General features: G+C 43.0%; 1 protein-coding gene and 1 long non-coding RNA gene across 2 annotated transcripts; both read left to right on the top strand.

Moving 5' to 3' along the window:
• Positions 1–1,902: 1,902 nt before the first annotated feature.
• On the top strand, positions 1,903–7,129 carry LOC130513894 (suppressor of cytokine signaling 6). The gene is made up of 3 exons (XM_057013156.1): positions 1,903–2,107; positions 2,700–2,755; positions 2,922–7,129. Exon 3 carries the CDS (start codon positions 3,049–3,051, stop codon positions 4,642–4,644), a length of 1,596 nt encoding a protein of 531 aa, XP_056869136.1. The 5' UTR covers positions 1,903–2,107; positions 2,700–2,755; positions 2,922–3,048; the 3' UTR covers positions 4,645–7,129.
• A 2,257-nt stretch (positions 7,130–9,386) lies between these two features.
• On the top strand, positions 9,387–11,179 carry LOC130513895 (uncharacterized). Its single transcript, XR_008946857.1, has 2 exons — positions 9,387–10,125; positions 10,787–11,179. It is a non-coding gene; the product is annotated as an uncharacterized LOC130513895 (long non-coding RNA).
• The last annotated feature ends 7,804 nt before the right edge of the window (positions 11,180–18,983 follow it).

Raw genomic sequence — 18,983 nt, 5'->3', positions numbered from 1 at the left:
GTAACTGTAAAAGCATATAATTATTGAGCCCCTTTCAAATTGTTTTGTATGTCTATCCTTTTTCCTGTTTTCAAACACAGTCATTTTACAAATTTTGCAAAGTGCCTCAAATGCAACATCCCAAGCTTCCTGAATGGGTTAAAATAATCACAATTTAAACCCCTTTTTTTGCCAGTTTTACTGTTGACACAGCATCATCTCAGATTTCCACCTAAAACATGACACAAACTGAACCACAGTGATTCAGCACAAATCATTGAATCCTGTGTTTGTTTCTCAATGAACGGCAAACATGGATATTGTGATTTAAAAAAACAAACTTTGACCGGTGGTGTTCCTCAGGGGCCCATTTTCAGGCCCACACGTTGTTGTTTTTTTTACATGGTTCTAATATGTCTTATTATTGCAAGAAAAACAACATCCCTTGATTTTCATAATATTGATCAGACATTTTCTTTCTGTGAAACTGTGAAATTCTGCAAATTTGAGGTACTGTGTTTGCTATTCAGAGGCAGAACCTGAGTGGTCCTCCCGGCCCGTCACTGTTTGACACACCTGCTGTTTGAGGTCTTCCACTCCACTGAAAGCATCGAGTATATAAGGGTGGGTCTCACCCCCACCCACCATCTGCCCAAGCCAACAAGCCCCCATTGGGTCCAGTTACAGCACTCGGAGGCAACAGCAAAACAAATCAGGCAGCTAATTTGCAACAATGCCTGCTCCATGTTAGTCGATTAAATGGTACATAAATGAATTTTGAAAAATTGATCCTGAAGCACAAGATTCATCAGTCAGCCTTCACAACACCATGCAAAATTTATGGTCCTATAAGACTCATAATTCCTGTTAACCAGCCTGCTAATACAACAATCCTAGCACAACAAGGTAGCCTGGATATTTGTCTGGTTACAAATATCAAACCAAAGTTTTCTTGCCTGGCCTAATTTACTTTGTCAAAACTGTTGCACCCTTGCTCTAATGTGTCCTTGGTGCTATGAGCTGTAAGCCCACATCTCACCAACACCCCCACCCCACTCCAACACATCAAGCAGAGGCAGCCTGATCAAGCCTAATAGGGGCTGGTAATTAGAGTCTTTGCATAGTGCCTGTCTACACACAACTGCCCTAAGCAGGTTGGCAAAGGACTGCCATGCACTTGACAGCGTGGAAAAAACAATGTAACATGCAGGATGTGGACCAAATTAGCCTGATGCTGGTAAACACCATCTACTAAAACAATGCTGACACTAATTAGGAAACCAATGTATCATTTCAGAGTTCAAACTTTAGTTGCTGTGTCAAATTATGAAAATACCTAGTGGACGTTTCTGGAATACAGAGCAAGTTATATACAAACAAGTTTGGGTATTTTTCAGCAGTGTTCAGGAGAAATCTATTGATCTAAAGTCATCTCATATTACTAAGTTACTGTATTCACATAAGGTTTTAAATATTAAAAAAATACTTGAAAATGAAAGGATAACTTGTCTAATAACTTAAATAATCAATATCTCTCTCTCTCTGTATGTGTATATGTGCTGACATATATAAACACACTCACACACATCCAATCTTTGGTTTTTTTTCCCACACCCATCAAACTAGACAAATATCCCAGTTTTATATTTTATATATATATAAAAAATATCATAATTATTGAGCATATATATTATGCTCATTTGCACATTTTGCCAAGATGATCAATGACATCCCAAAAAGAAATCTAACTCATGAGTGCACCCATGATATAAAACTATATCCCAGATTTGTTTTGTTGTAGTTAAAATATTCATGATCTGGGATATTTGTCTTGTTTGATGGGTGTGAAAAAACAAACAAACAAACAAACAAAACAAACTAGGAAGATCGGAGCCGCTGAGTGTGTGTTGGATTCGCTCCGTCTGACGCTGCTGCCATAATTCAACAGGCAACAAAGAAAGAAAGGAGGAGGCCGTTAGCGTGCAAGTGTTAGCCAACCTCCCAGAAAGATGTCTCCCTGTTTTAATATCATCGCCGACATCACCATGTACGTCTAGCGTGGAGCCGAATACAAGGAGCTGTAAAAGAACATTCGTGCTTTGTTCTGCAATGTAAAGGGAACTTGATGGTAAAATTCTCTTTGGCTCTAAATGTTTGCCTAGCTAGCTTTTTGACTTGAGTAGCAAGCTAACATTAGCCAAGCTATCGTTAGCATTAGGGTGCGAATCTTTCCTGTGCGTGTTGAACATGATTGAATTATCACATGTGGGTCAATTTTGTCGGGTCTCGCAAGAGGACTTTGATTTAGTTTTAGCATTTTTGTGCGTGTTTTTTAAGCTTATCCATTACACGTTTACCTTGGAACTAATCGATATGCTATCAAAATAACTGAATGGTAGCTAACATTGTTAGCATGCAAGTATCTTGAACGTGATAATTAGTTTGTGAACACCAGCTTTAAAATACTTTAACGTTTTGTGCACATTTAAGAGTGAGGACATTATGTTTCAACTACTTAGAAGCTAGGCTAAGAGCGTGGGGTCCTGCCCGAAGACTAGGCCTTGGCAGGTCAGGACAAGCTATGTAAACATCTGATCTCTTAATACCCATGATCTTTGTTTAAGCTGTTTCGATGTGCAGATTCTACAGATTTCTCATCACATATCACAGCAATCAGGCAGCGTGCTTTTGTTTAAGCTGACTGTTTTTCAACTTCACAGCACCAAATGAGAGGTGGAACTGGGCCCATCCGAGTCACAAAATTCTGCTTATAATGGTGAGTAATCAGATTGCAGTTAGTTGTATGTGCTTCCCATGTAAGGTTGCTGCTGTTGGTGGCACATGCTTAAGGAACAGTCTGAGTCTGCAAAGCAACATAGTTACTGTCTCTATTAATCTGACAAAAAATGTCACCATTGATCGTAACCATTTTGTTTGTGCAGGGAATAATGGCTCCACTGTATGCATGACTTGTTTTGTGTGGCCTGATGAGAGGACTGAGTGGATAGCACTTTCATCAGGGTACCAGGAGCACCATCCCATGCCCCCCCCTTTGGAGGGCCTGCCAGAATGAAGAAGATAAGCCTTAAGACCATCCGCAAGTCCCTCAGCATAAAGGGCAAGGAGGAGGGTGACTTTGTCATGCTCCAGCAGGCGTCTGTGACCTCCGAGTTTTCGAAAGATGAGTCACTTTTTGGAGGCTGTTACACCAAAGAGATCTCTGGTTGTGACCTTGCTGCTGAGGAGGAGAAAGGAGGCCACAAGGGCCGGTCGAAGAGTGAGGGCCTGATGGGATCGCTAAAAAGAAGGCTGTCTGCCAAGCCAAAGGCCAAAGTGAAAAGCAGCTCCTCTGCTATTGGCTCAGCGGACGATGAAGACACCTTTTCATCCTCATCCGTGCCCATCAGCTTCAGTGAGGTGAAGGCCCAGAGACCCCTGAGATCTGCATCCATCCAGAGTCACCATTACAGCCCCTCTCCTTGGCCACTGCGGTCGGTCAGTTCAGAAGAAGCCTGCATCAAAGTCAACGCCATGGTCCACTCTCCCAGCCCAAGTCCCAATTTAAAGGGCGTTCGGAGAGACTTTCACGATTTCCAGATGGAAGGGCTCTTTCAGGACCAAGCGGAATCCCTAAAGAATCTCCAGCAACCGCAAAATGGTGATTTACATTTAAACATTGATGACAGTGACGTGCCTGTGGTACTGGGCTTGACACCCCAGGACTACATCCAATACACAATGCCTTTAGATGAGGGAATGTACCCAGAGGGGTCCCACTCCTTTTGTCTGGACAGCTCCTCTCCTATGGAGGTGGTGACTGAAGCAGACGACACTTCTCTCCACACAGATCAGGGACAGGAGGAGCACGAATTGGTGGGTGGGCTGCCTCCGGATCTCTTCATGGAAACCTCAGTTAATAGTCTCCTCATTGGTTCTGCTGGCGTGATGCTCCAAAGCTGCACAGTGGACGTCCCGCCTCCCCTCTCTCCCCTCCTGCCCCCCATGATGAGTAACGGACACATCCCGAGGACTTTTTCAGGGTTCAGCTCATCGGACAGCCAAGTAGCTGAGAGGGTGAGGCACCACCTCAACTTTGACCCCAACTCGGCCCCTGGGGTCAGCCGGGTGTACGACTCGGTTCAGAGCAGCGGGCCCATGGTGGTCACCAGCCTGACGGAAGAGTTGAAGAAGCTGGCGAGGCAGGGCTGGTACTGGGGCCCAATCACACGCTGGGAGGCCGAGGAGAAGCTGGTCAACCTGGCCGACGGTTCGTTCCTGGTCAGAGACAGTTCAGACGACAGGTATCTGCTCAGCCTGAGCTTCAGGTCGCAGAGCAAGACCCTGCACACGCGAATCGAGCACTCAAACGGACGCTTCAGCTTCTACGAGCAGCCGGATGTGGAGGGACACACGTCCATCGTGGACTTGATCGAACATTCTATCAAAGACTCCGAGTACGGGGCCTTTTGTTACTCCAGGTCCCGCTTACCAGGCTCTGCAACCTACCCGGTGAGACTCACCAACCCGGTATCTAGGTTTATGCAAGTGCGCTCCCTCCAGTACCTCTGCCGCTTCGTCATCAGACAGTACACCAGGATAGACCTGATCCAGAAACTGCCGCTACCTAACAAAATGAAAGATTATCTGCAGGAGAAGCACTACTGAAGTCGCAGACAGGACAGTGGGAGCAATTTGCACTTTTTGTGTTGGTCTCGGAGGGTCAGACGAGGTTTACAGATGACCACAGTTTTGGGATGTTCTGCTCTGGGGGGGGGGTCTTATTTTGTGTCCGGGCCACTGTCACTGTTAAATCCACCATTCCTGCCAGTTCCATAAACACAGACCAGCACATAATCTACTGCAAAAACATAACCCAGGTTGTTTTAGTTGCAGACACTAATCTCAAATGGCTTGGATTTTAATGAGTTGAAACTCCTTCATGAATTAGTTTTTAATCTAACGAGTGTTATATTTAAGAAGGCAGCAGCTTACTGCTATGCTGATGTTTATAAGCAGACCAACTAGTTTTGATCAGCTTTTGCTCTTCGTTTTATTGTCAGACAGCGACTGAGAATGTTTTGCATTCATCCTATGCAACGAGTATTGTTAACATTTATTCAGCGCATAATTACACTAATTTGGCTGCTAACAAAAACACTCAAAGTCTAATAGATCCGTATTTGTTCCAAGAGATGTTCGGAACTCTCCGGTCTGCCAAGTCTGACCCGATCAAGTAGCCTTAAATCAAGTGGCTGCCTGTAGCGCGTTTCCAAACGTGCTAGCCTCAAGGTACTGACAATGCTGGATTTAAATATGCTGTTATGAGGTGAATAATGTTATCACTTTGTAAAAACCTTGTTGTTGCTGAAAGTGAATCTTTCTGCATTAGGAATGTCGAGTCTGCACCGCGGCTAAAATTTTGTAGCTCCATGACCCTCGTATCTGCATGTAGTGAAGTCTTTACGGCACAGTGGAGTAGCCAGGCTGTCTAAGCATATATCAGAGGACTGTTTTACGATTTAATGTGTTTACCTATAGGTGGTGTGTAAGTTACCATCAGTTAGCGTGTAATTGAACAACAGACCTCTGGTCAGTTGACCTGAATACAGAAGGATGGCTTTTTAGTACTGTCGACGAGCGTAAATGAGGAAAATAACTTGGCTCGTGAGTTTGGGTATTGCCAGGTTTGCAGCACACAGAAACCATCTGAAATTTCATAGAAAAACGGCAGTTTTACCTCATTTGCGTCGTCCCCTCAGCGCTGAATTTCAGCAGAGATTGTTTAATTGGTGGCTCGTGTCAGAGTAAAGGGAATAGCACATGGTAGGTTTCAGAAGTGCTTTATTTGGATACTTTGACAGGGAATTGTTTTTTCACATTGTGGATGCGCAACTTTTTCTGATGGTGTCCTTAAAACTAGTATTTTGGGGGGAGGGGGGGGAGAGTCCCCATCCCCGTCCCCGTCCCCATTCGGTAGGTTGTTAGCTTAGGTCTAGTTTTAGTTAGCTGGAAATGTTGGTGTTTGAGGAATTTAACCGTGAGTCTAGCAGATTAGATAGAAACGCTGGATGGCGTTGCATGTTTAAGGACTTTGCATTTAAAACATTTGAATTGTATGAGATTGGAGTAGCACGGTTGGCTACGTCGAGGGCTGTTATTGGATTTTGAGGGGCTTTTTTTTTTAGTTGCAAACATTGTCTGGACAGACCATGTCCAGGAAATCAAGTGTTTTTCCTTTCAGAAATGTGAGATTTGGTGTGTCGTCCACCGTCTGGGGGATGGAGCTGTACAAGAAGAATGTAAGCTCACCCGAAGAATTTTTTTTTTTTTTTTTTTTTTAAATCCGTTCTCGGAAAGCGCCACGATCGTCTAAAAACTCACATTTTGCACTTAAAACCTCCCTCAACATGCTCGGATCCACAAATGGTGTTTTTTAAAAGTTTCAGTTGAAATGTGAAGTTTGTTATTTTAATACAGTTTTTTTTCTTGCGTTTTTATTTTTAATTTGCATCAGACTTTGACAAGCAGGAACAAATCACAGTGTTTCTTTTGAAGCCGGAGGTTGCCACTTGTTTTCTGCTGGAGCATTTTGAGCTAGCAGCAGCTGTTTAGCACTTAACAAGCTCCAACCTTTCAGTTTCTACATCCTGGTGAATGAAGGTCATTGTTTACAACACTGGGTTGGTTTTTTGGGGAAATGCTCCCCTCCTTTTACAGTTTGCCCTCTCACAGAATAGTGGTACAGTAAAAACCATGTAATGCATTGGACACATTTGTGCTGCTTCTGGATATGATTGCCTTTCTTGTGTTTAACATTGGCGGAGTAGAACGTCACCAATGTTGAAGTGTGCACACGTCACGACTCCGGTTGTCATCTAGGGAGCGCAAAAGCAGATTTGCAATTTGTTAACTAACTAGTCGGTTAAGAGAACATTAGTACTGAATAGTCTCTGTAGAATTACCAGTTGACTCCAGTTTACATTGGTTTTTCACTTCTCCAAAGTAGATGTTTTCATTTTGTTTTGTTTTTGTATTTTTTTCTTTTGGGAAAAAAAAAATCAAGTGATTTTATTGCACACTTTGGATACAGTTTAAGAGTTTTTTGTATCTGCCAATTATAAATTATAAATAAAAAAAATTATATTCTAAAGCTCTTTGGGTGTTTCATGATCTCAGTTCTGTTATTCCAGTCTTTAAATAATAAAGCACGGCTCGGGACACTTTCCCCGTTGGACAACACGCTGAGTGTGAATCCTTGCATTGGGGGGGGGGCAGCAGAGTAAAAACATCAGATTTGGATTGTAACACCATCTACATAACGCTGAGCCGATGGACTTTGTTAACTGCCGCTCCTCTCCAGGCAACTGTTTCCCCTGCCCCCTCCATTGAAATGATTTATTCATCTCTTTCAGCGCCGGTCACCTGCTGCACAGAGCCACCTCCACCATGAAAGGCCTCCTCTCCACTTTGAATCGCACTTTTCTTCCCCCTGCACTGCTTTTGTATTCAAAATTCTGCGGGAGCGGGCTGTGCTCGCTAAGTGCACCTTGTTATGATGTGACACGCCGGTATGGTCTTTCTGCATTTGTCAGTCTGCTCGCTGGGCCGCCTCCCACAGGAGGGAGGTGTCGAAGAAAGTAAACAGAGAAAAGCTTAAACTTATGCAGTTGAGGCCACAACGGATAGGCAGTTGGATATGTTGAAATGATTATATTAAGCAATACATTTGAGGTAAATCCCAACCCATGAGGTAGCAGTGGCCTCTGAAGCTGCTGTGATCTTTGACTTTTGATGCAGCAGATGTCTTGAACTCAGCTTATAAAGAGTCTGTTACGTTCAGAATTGACCCAGGTCCCAACCACTGAGCAAGCAACAGTGGCAGGAAAAATTCTCTTTTAACAGGAAGAAACCTCAAGCAAGAAATCTGTTGATGTAAAGGATGAGAAGCCACGAATCATAGCCTTAATACAACATAGTAGCCACATAAACACTGCCTAATTTACCTTCTGGTTGTTTTTTTTCCTCATGATGCATTGCACCTGTAAATGAATTAAGTTGGATGGTTTTAGTGCACAATCTTGATGCTAATTTGCAGGCAAAGCTCTGCTAGGTGTGGTTTACTCTGGGGAAGCCATCCATCACACGTCTTGCGCCTCAGATTGATGACCCATTCCTGCCATCTGGTGCACCGCACGAAGCAGCCATTTTTCACCTGCAGAAGGAGATGATGTAGACAGCTCAAACTAGCCAGCCTACGTACGTACGTATGTGTGTATATCGCTTTAAATTTTCATGCCAGGAAAACATGGGTAGATCCAGCCGGTGATGATAAAGTCGAGGGTACCTGCTGGCAGCAGATGTCTTTCAGCTCATAAATGAAAGGTTGGTCTCTGTTAATGCCTGTGATCTGCTGCCAGCGGCGGCATCCGCCACGAAGATCCACTCCTTCCCTATCCATCATGCATTAGAGGCCTCTGAGCCCAAGTTAGCCTTGTTAGAGGGGACGGCCTATGTCTCTGAATGGAGAGCTCATCACGGAATTCATCGGGATCATTCTTCACATGAGCTGTGAATTTGATGAAGTCGACCCACCAGATCGAACCAACTTTCATCCGGCCCCCCCTTTGTCAAGCTCAAGTTTGGCAAAACAACGTGCACAGCACGGGGACAGAGTTGCTCCAGCCCACCCTGCCTCAGTCACTCTTTCAGTGAAGGATTCTCCTAGATGCAGCCCTGGTTCATCACGAGGAAGTGGCTGATCCAGATGGCCTGAGCTCCGGGGTGTCAGTGGCAGAGAAGCATCACATTTGACTGATCATTTGTCATGTAAATGATTTTGTGAGGGTCATGCCTGCTTCATATTCTGAGTTGTTTATATGCTGAATTTGAGACAGAATTAGCCTTTTTATCTTCTCTGTTAGTTAATGGGTTAGTTACAAACTATCAGACTTCAAACTCAGAACACATTTCTGGAAATTAAGGATAATTGAAATGCCTGGAAAATAGTTTCAGATTGAAGGATTTTCTCAGGGTCTAATCCTGTCTTTCACAATCCTGAATAAAATCTGTTATCACCTTTAATTTATCTGCTCAAGCCAGCAATAAACTAGGAGACATGCAAGGTTTGAATAATAATATGGGGGGTGGGGGGTATGTTTGTATTCGTGAGTGTGTGCAGATCATCCAGACTGAGGGGCCAAGGGGAGTCACAACACGGTCATTATTATGTCATTAAAACAAGTGACATCTGGGACTCGGGGGGGGGGGGGGGCATCATATAGCACAGAGTACGCCCGTCTTCTCCTCCTTTGCCCCTGTGACAGAAACAACTGCCCCCCCAACAGCAGCCTGCCTGGGTTTGTGTTTGCCGCTCTGGCTGCGGTGGAGGGAGGTGTGTGTGCGTGCGTGGGTGGGGGTGTAAACAGGTGGCGATGACAAGGGTATTGTTTTGAATAGAATCTTGCATCCATCGTAGATTACCTCGGTGTTTGGCCTTCTCCAGTGGTTCAGGAGACAAAATGAGAACAGGTGGCGGTTTGTCAGTCCCGGCTGGGGGGAAAGGGGGTTGTGGTAACACAGGAACGCCCTTATTTCTGCTCGTGGGTCCTCACATAGTATCCGAGAACTAAGAGTAGCCGATGCTGTAAACGTGCAGCCACGGAGGCCGAAACAAAAGGAGCACTGACAGCAGAAGAACATCTAATTAATGACATACCTCGCACCAATCTGTCTTTGGTCAGGGGCCAGGCCCCCTCCACTTTGTGGTTTGATTGAACTGCAGCCACACTTCCGACTCTTTGAACTGCCAGTATCCCACAAGTGCTCCTATAACAGATATGTTGCATAGCAATTAATAGCTCCCCATCCACTGTATGCATGTGTGTGTGTGTGTGTGTGTGTGTGCTCAGCTACCCCCCACTACCGACCTCTACCCACCTGCACCTGGCCTGTGCCTTTGGAGCTTCTGGCATGATGATGAGCTCAGTCTCTAAATCAAAACCACCTTGGGTCCGCGGCACCTGCCCACTGTGCAGTGGACGCACGGACCTGCTCTGCGGCTCCGAGCATCCCGATCTCCACCCCCAAGCCGCCCTCTATTCTTCTTCTGACAACATCCACCAGTCCAGAAGCCTGTTTCTCTTTTAGGTATTATCTGCAATGACACCCATCATTTTTTCTGTCATCTATTTTGAGCCTACTCATTCACTCTAATCATTCTTTTTGGTACTTGAGGTGCTTTTCATCAGCCTGATATTCAACTACATATCAAAAGAAAAATATATTCCTCATAAAAAATTTATTCTGAAAATTTATGAGAAAACTTCATATTGAAGTGGCCTGCAGACACAACCATCTACTGTTGCAGTACAGAAAATATACACTTTATTATTAACAAAATCATTACCTGGTTTCCTTAAGGAGGGCATCACAGGACATCTTTGAGCTTCTAACTTTAAAAATCAGAGCATTTCCTCCAGACTGTGACCTCCAGACACCTTATAGCTCCTTACAGGATGTTTTGAGGTGTGTTCATAAAGACGGATGAAAACCAATAGCTCGAAAAAGAACCTATATGATTATTCTCTGAATCAAAAAAGAGCTCATTTCTCACATTTCAATGGAGGCTATCCTCCTGGGATCTCCAGCATCCCTCTGGGGTTTTATAGGAGCTGTTTAAGTGGGATGGAAGCCATCCAGGAAGCTCTATTATTCCACCGATGCCACTATAAGGTGATATATACCTCCTGAATCCACTGTCGTTGCTCTGGACTTTTTCAAATGCCGTGTTTATGATGTGTGTACACAGTTTGATGGTGCAGATCAGAGGAGTGTCCCCAATCGCCAGCGTTGATGTAAATCTGAACCAGCACACTGCAGCAGGCATGAAAGCCGGCCTGGAGGGAAGTCTTTTAAAATTAGCTCCAGACTGAAGGAACTGTGGGAAACATCGGGCAGTGCCTACCTCTGGTAGAGAGCGAGAGAGTTTTATTGTTCATTTCAGTCTTGGTTATTAATTGGCATTATTAATTCATCACTGGATAAAGGTGTGATGGCAACGCTCAGAGCTCAGCAGGAGCAGAGATTCAGCTTCAAAGTAAATGTCCATAAATTTACACAGAGCCATTGGTACCCCATGAAATATTGTGATCTTTTTCCCCTGTCTGCTCAGAATAAACAGTTTGGAATTCCTGTCCCAAAAGCCTCTTCTCTTGCTTTGATCAGGCAGATTTCCCAAAAACACACCTCCACAATCATCTGTTAATGCATCACAGCTTATTAAATCAAAGGTTCATTCATAATTCAGAGGATGGTTTTATTGGGAGTGACTCCCTTGCCTTGTAGTACAGCATCCCTTCGATTTTAAAATTTTTAACTTTTAAAATGTCAAGTGCCCTAAAGACTTTGGAGTTTGTTTAATGTCAACCAACAAATTGAGGGATAAAGGAGTGAGGAATGAGTCAGCTTCTTCTGCAAACTAACAGTTCAAACATCTGCAGTGTGGCAACACTCATGACCAAATAACAAACATCACAATCTATAAAAATCCCTTCCCTTTTTAATTTGTAGTAATGTCAAAGGTCAGAGCAGCCTTTCAATCTCTATCAAACACAGATTATACGTGAAGAGAAATATAGTTGAGGGGTTGCAGTGAGTCGTAAGGTTAATGTTCATTCTCCCTCCTTCCTCCGTTTTAAAGGGTGTGCATTTTTTCATTTAATATTCCAAGGTGTGAGACATAAAACCATGAGTGTAAAGGCCACTCTGATTAACCTGTATTCCTCAATGAATGAACGAACCAATTAAATAAAAGAACATGATGAAAAAAGTCATGACCCCTACATAATGCTAATATAATTAGCATTATGTAGTAGAGGAAATGTTATGATGCATTTATCTTTTACTTATATGTTACCCATGTAAACATGCACTTGGATTCTTATTTTCCTGTACAGTATTAAAGAGTTATACTTATGAGCTGTGTCGACTTTATATTTGCATTACTCACAATTACCCATAGAAGTCGTTTTGTTTAGCAAGTCATTACACCCTAACATTGTTTTGTCAATGAGGGTCATGATTTAAGTCATAAAAAGAAAATAATGTTGAAATGCTCCTTAATTGCACTTATCTAATGTGAGTGCTTTTTTTTAATTTTATTTTTATTTTTTAGAAATTAATGTGAATATGATTTAAAGGGCAGATTTTAGTGAAGAAATCAACTTGTACGTACAGTTATCTGACATGATTATACAGTGCTTTTCGCAGCAGCATCCAAAAAACAAAAAGAAAACGCTACTAAGGACTGTGAAGGAGGAAATAATGTGAGGCCTCGGACCATGAATCACAAAAGTAAAACAAATAAATAAATAAATAAAAACCACTGTCAGCTCCACCACTGCAGTGCCAAGAACTAATCAATCAATCAATCAATCAATCAATCAATCAATCAATCAATCAATCAATCAATCAATCAATCAATCAATCCATCAATCAATCTTTATTTATAGGGAGAGGGAGAGGAGAGGAGAGGAGAGGAGAGGAGAGAGAGGAGAGGAGAGAGAGGAGAGGAGAGGAGAGGACGGCACAGAGCACAGAAACACACACAAAAATAAACGATTTATACAGTGGGTCAGCGGGGCCGGAGGTCATCATACAGCTCTGAAGGCGGCGAAACCTGTAAATAAATACAGAAGGGGGGGGGCAGAAACACTACACAAGAAGCAGCATAACTAGTCTGCTTGATGAGGAGGAAAGGAGAGGAAAGGAGAGGAGAGGAGAGGAAACCATGACCCAGTGGGGTGACAGAGGCCTGTCAGGTGATCATGTTTCCGGACCCCGGCAGCCTTGGCCTATAACAGCATAGCTAAGATGTTAACCTAATGATTAGACGACCCCCTAAGTATGATAATTTGTCTGTCTATAATAGTAACTGGAACTACAGAATTAGTAACAATAAGCTTTTTCAAAGAGGTAGGTTTTAAGCCTAATCTTAAAAGTAGCGATGGAGTCAGCCTCCCGTACCTGGACAGGGAGCTGGTTCCATAGCAGGGGGGCCTGGTAGCTAAAAGCTCGGCCCCCCATTCTACTCCTAGAAACTCTGGGAACCACAAGTAAACCAGCATTCTGAGAGCGGAGTAATAAAGAATTACAATAGTCCAGCCTGGAAGTAACAAATGCATGGACTAACTTTTCAGCATCATGTCGCGTCAGTAGCTTCCTGATCTTTGTGATGTTTCTCAAGTGAAAAAAGGCACTTTTAGAGACTGTTTTAATGTGTGAGTTGAAGGAGAGATTTTGGTCAAAGGTTACTCCTAGATTCCTCACAGAGAGACTAGATGTTAATGAGATACCATCTAGAGTGATCATGTGATCTAATCTATCCCTGAGAGGTTCAGGACCAAACACCATGACCTCAGTTTTTCCTGAGTTAAGAAGGAGGAAATTTGAAGACATCCAGTACTTTATATCTTTAGGACAGGTCTGAAGCTTCACTAATTTCTCTGTCTCCTCTGATTTCATGGCATGTACAATGTGAAGAGGATTGGTCCAAGTACCGAACCTTGAGGAACTCCGTGGCTAACCCTACTGTATGAGAAGGGGACACCATGGACATGAGCAAACTGGTATCTATCAGATAAATATGATTTAAACCAGTCTAGTGCTGTCAAGTGAGGAGACAAGAGGACTGTGGAGCAGACGTGGGTGGCGTTCAAATAAAAATATATAAATAAATAAAGGTGTCAATAAAAAAACTCCTTTGTCATGGAGCCAGTAACTATCTCTTGTCAGATGAATCTAAAAGAAGCAAATCAAGGAGAAGCGACTTAATTGTGTTGCTTGTTTCCTCTCAGAACTGGTCCATTTCCTATATGTTCTTATAGATTTTTATACATCTAACCTGCATGTGCTTGCATTCGAGACTCATGCAGGCAGGGCAATTTTGTGCGCGCGTGCCGGTCATGCAGAAAAGACCGGTTTTAATGTGACTGCATTTAGGCCTTTAAGTTTGCCTTCGCTTATCGTTTTACAGAGAATGGGTTTCATAAATGTCAGCCATAAAGGAGCACTTTTATTTAAATGGAGCTTTCAATAAAAAGGGTTGCAGAATTACTACTGCTTGTCACTCCTTCCTGCACAGGAAAGAGGCTTTTCATAGATCAATGACCAACTTCTCTTCTTTTGAACTGCGTGATAACACTACCTAGTATTTACCTGTACAGTTGGAGTGAATGGCATTTGTTGCAGCAAAAGGATGTAAAGAGCGTCCTCATTAAAGACCAGTAAGAGGTTGCTTTATGGAACAAATGTCACCGGTTCATGATTGGTCCATGATGAAAATGTGCCCCAATATAGTCGCTTTCTGTGGAGAAATGATGGGTTTAAGAGCAAAACAAATGGCTCTAAAGTTGCTATGAGGAGTCAAACATTAGATCTCTGATCCACCATCTCCACACTCAGATGTGTTATTGTGCCTCTCGGTTCCATCCACACAAATTATTCACCATACTGGACCTGGCTTAAAGGTTAGTGTTGCTAAAGCTGGATCCGTCCTATTTAAGAAGTCTGTAAGTATTCGGGTAGGATGCTTTGCCACTTTTATGGCAATCATCAATGGAAATTCAGCATATTCTTGAGAAACTTTTTTTTTACTGCAGTCCCTGAACAGGCCATCAGCCCGCACATCATCAAAGCCATTTCCTTGTTTGTGGCTTTGACTTTTGTGACACGGGGTCTCATAACAAAACCACACATGACCGCTGAAGAACGGGAGAGATTGTTCCCCAGCATGGTGTAAGGTCTACACAACACACAACAGGTGAAAAGTCAAGACTTGATTTGGTGCCGAATTTGTAATTATTCACCACAAACCACTCCCTCCTTTCAGTTCATCCCATAAACAAGACCTACAATACAGCCAAAGATAGAAAAATATTCAGTCGCTAAATTTCCAGCTAATCCCTTGAGCATTTAAAAATAACCTTTTTGGTTCACTGAACATTAATCAGCTGAAAATCTGAACATTATTTCTGAATTACCAGTGAACATTCAAATGAGCATGAAAACAGCAAAATGTGCGACACTTAATAAGATAACGGCACTTCTGAGAAGTCAAACGTGTCTTGATTCCTCCCTGATACTCTGATGTATTTGTGCATGTATCCAGGTTCACCTGATTAACTTTGTCCTTTTACATTTGTAAAGAAAACTGTATTTAAAATGTGAGCAGAAGAGAAAAAAGATATTAGATGAATGGGATGATTTTTGCAGGTGCCTGTGAATGCAACAGAGCAGATCAATACCCCCACTTATCCCACTTTTGTGGCCATTTAACAATGAACAAACGACTGCTGTTGTACACATTACCTTTACATCACATGGAACACAGAACTCTCATCCTTTGTGGAACTGCTGAAAAGAAACCTGAATACCAGTTTGGAAAATATTGGTTCTGGTCTGCTCGGACAGGTAGCAGTGCCACCACCCTCTGTAGCTCCTGAAGCGAGCTCTCCTCTATGGTTTCCCAACAGTGGGGGCAGAACGCGGCCTCAGCAAAGGAGCAGTGTCCACAGAGGAATCAAAGCCTTGCTCAGAGACACTTGAACAGCATGGCCATCACTCCTGCAGCCCGAGGATGCTGCTCTATTCACTAGCGCAGGCACAAAAGGTGCTGGATGGCCTTTTCTCCTTGCAAAATATTAGACATTCTGGAGTTGTATACAAGCAGTAACTGAAACAACTGGTAGGTGGATGAAACAGCGTTGCTCAGACCCATTCTCACCCTGCTGAAAGCTCCTCACACGTGTGGTTTCATCACTAAGAGTCAAGATGGGAAAAGAAATATTTCTTCATTTGTGTAAGAAATTGCAAATGCATTTAATTCACTTAATTTGGTCGCTATCAGTAACAGCTAACAATGCTAACACGTGGTCTATGCTGAGTTAAGTTCAGAACAGGAGTAGTTCAACATTTTGGAGCAATAAAATTCAGCTTATTTGATAGAGAGATCCACGGGAACATTGTGAGGTTGCTGTTCACCAGTGGCTGTTTCGATGGCTTATTTGTGAATGCAGAAGAAGAAGAAAGTAATAACTCAACAAAGCGATGATAAGACCCTCGGAGACGGGAGGATGCCTAACCTAAATATAGAACATGTCAGTTACAGAAGACATTTTTAAGAGCTGTATAAACATATTTCTCATTGTGATCTTGCGAACACTTGTAGGGAGCAGCTGATAGTCTTCTCCAATTGTGTAAAAGCATCTCAAACAAAGCAGCCAAGCTCTACCTTTCCCTCCCTTCCTGTTACTCATCTCTGTCGCTAACAAAGCTGCTAATCCTTTGACCCACGTTGGGCTACGTCAGATGCAGTGCCGCAGGAATCCAGGATATTCTCTCTGGTACCAGCTGGTGTGCCACTTGTGCCTCTTTGATCCTTTGGCAGACTCCCAAGCCTGTTTTAAAGTTTATTTTTAGTGACTCAGAAAAAACATTGCAGCGATGTCAGCGGATGTGTCATTGTGCTTCTTGTCAGGTCTTGTTACCTTCACGGTGATGTTTGGGCCGTCAACGGTCACGTCAGGTTAGGTGTGGCACACCTTGGAAGGTGGATGACTAACACCCAGAAGCTAAGCTAGCGCTATATCCTTTCTTTCTTCAATTTAGTTCTTAGAAAAATGTATAGACAAGAATGAAATAAAATGCTAAAGATTATGATGCTTTTTTTCAAAAGTTTAAACATCTCTTTTCTGAACAAGTTTTGGCCACATTCCTAGGGAAATCAGAGGTGTGACCAGAACCTACATGGAAAGGAAAGGATCTTTTCTGCCAGTATTTCCAATCCTCATGTTGATTGGAGTTCAATCAAAACTTGATTTTTCCTTACTTATGGATACAGAAGTCAGTCACAATGTCACATCAATTGAATGGAACAACCTGATACTGGATGTGCAAAACATGCTGGGTTTGAGTGTGTCTTCCTCCAGGTCACATGACCTCCAATTCTTTCTGACTACAGACAGCAATGTGACATTACCGAATGACTTCGGTTGGGGTGTGCAAGAACTTTCACTTCTGTTTCAGCCCAAATCTACTTGTTTTCTCGAGACACAGCTTAAATTACATGGTTACGTGACAGCTGAGTGGTCAAGCAAAGAAGGTGGGAAAGGAACAGATGGCAAGCGCTAATATAGCATTGTAGCTTTGTGTAAGGCAAGACTGTGGGCTCATTGCTAGATCTTTGGTTTTACACCTTCTCGCTGTCCGCAGATGGTTTTATTAATCTGTGATCATTTCTTTGTGACCACTCTTTCCCATACGCTGATTTTTTTGCTACAGTATTTAAAACAAAACAACTTTCATCAAACATTTTAAGATGCTGTTAGCACAGATTTAGAAATGAAGATAACGAGGCTTGTCACCCTCTTCCTGTCTTCCCTCTCCATTGCCCTCCCTCTTAATATTTCTTTTTGTTTTTCCTCTTCTCCTCTTCCTCTCCTACAATTGCTTGCTTTAGAATTCTTCCTGTGGTCCCGCTGTGAAACTTTGTTCATGTTAGCTTGTGTCGCAGTCTCAACTCCGCTTCCCTTTGTCAACTGGCAGTAAACAACAAGTCTGTCTGGGGAATTGCCACATGGAAACAATTCCCTTTTTACCCGAGCAAAAGAAAAAACTACGTGTGATTAAAGGCGACGCCTCTCGTGCTCCACACTGCGCACGATGATGAAAGTCATGCACATATCAGTGACAGGTCAAAGCAACACTCACAGTTAATTGATGCTGCCTCCAAATCGTACCACAGCATTTGGCATGCACATTTGTTCTCTCGGGTGCTAAAGCAGTGGTCCCATTTAGATGCTAAATCGTCTAATAAACTTTCAGTTCTGCAACTACATGTACTGTTTGGCTCGGTTTAACATGACACATGCTGGTTAGATTACCGAGTTATTCTCATTTATGGCAGCCTTGGCAGCGCTTTCATTGGGATTACATGGAATTTTTCACATCAGGTCAATTCTTTGAAAGCTAAGTGGGATTCTTCATGGAGTTTCAGCCAAGCACTCGAGCACTGTACAAGCAGTGATTGGTGGAGAAACCAAGGTCGTTCCATATTATCCACTGACCTAATGCAGATCGTATGAAGAGATCCATCTTGCCCTCTGTTTGGATCAGGAATGAGGATCACTCACTGTCCTGCCAAGCACAGGGCCTAGTGTGTGGAAAAACGATGTTGCCATTGAAAAAAATGAAAAAAACTGGCCACGTCAAACTCAAGACAGACAGTAAACACAGCGCACACCTCTGCAAACACATCACTTCCCCAAATCTAGTGACTTACATCCATATTATAGTGGAAATGTAAACAAAACCCATTTGCTTTGATCTTGGTGTTTGAAAGATCAAAGGTCAAAGTTCCGCTGGAATCTAGAACATCACCAAAATGAAATGAACTGCTCTTTAGCCCATTAAAATATGTTTGGAACTTTTTGAGTTGTTTTGCTAACACAAAGTACCTCTGTTTGAAAGAGTAATAAAGGCAAAAACTGCACGTTTGTCCTGCAAGAAAATCTGCCCCAATTCTCCTGATGAACCTGCTTTGCTAGAGTAACACTTCCTTTCACGGTTGCACATGTATGTCCTTAGCGCTGCCTGCGTGTGTCTTAAGAGCCTTTTCAGCTGATTAAATATGTGAATATTTAAAAATGACAATTCTCGGCACAGCTGTGCACACACGGCAGGTCTGTTCCTGTGGGAAACGCCAAGCTGTTCCTCCTGTATTCGCTTCCACGCGCCGTGTTCCATGAGGAGACCCCAGCGTCACTGGAGGAGACTCCATGTCATTTGTCGACTCTGACATTCCCCCATAAATACAGGATACTCAGCACGATCTGTGTACCAAAAAGATATCCCAAAGGGCCATGAAGTGTTTGGCTTTCAATAAATGCTGCCCTCCCTCCACCAGTGCTGCCATTTTTCCCTGTCTGGCCGTGCAAAGAGGCCTTGGC

The sequence above is a fragment of the Takifugu flavidus genome, chromosome 17 (assembly GCF_003711565.1).
Source record: "Takifugu flavidus isolate HTHZ2018 chromosome 17, ASM371156v2, whole genome shotgun sequence".
Classification (NCBI taxonomy): domain Eukaryota; kingdom Metazoa; phylum Chordata; class Actinopteri; order Tetraodontiformes; family Tetraodontidae; genus Takifugu; species Takifugu flavidus.
The sequence above is the reverse complement of the archived record's forward strand: the minus strand, read 5'-3'. Positions and strand labels throughout refer to the sequence as shown.

Bases quoted from the DNA above. Each gene is read 5' to 3' on its own strand.
- LOC130513894 (XM_057013156.1), top strand. From the start codon at position 3,049: ATGAAGAAGATAAGCCTTAAGACCATCCGCAAGTCCCTCAGCATAAAG.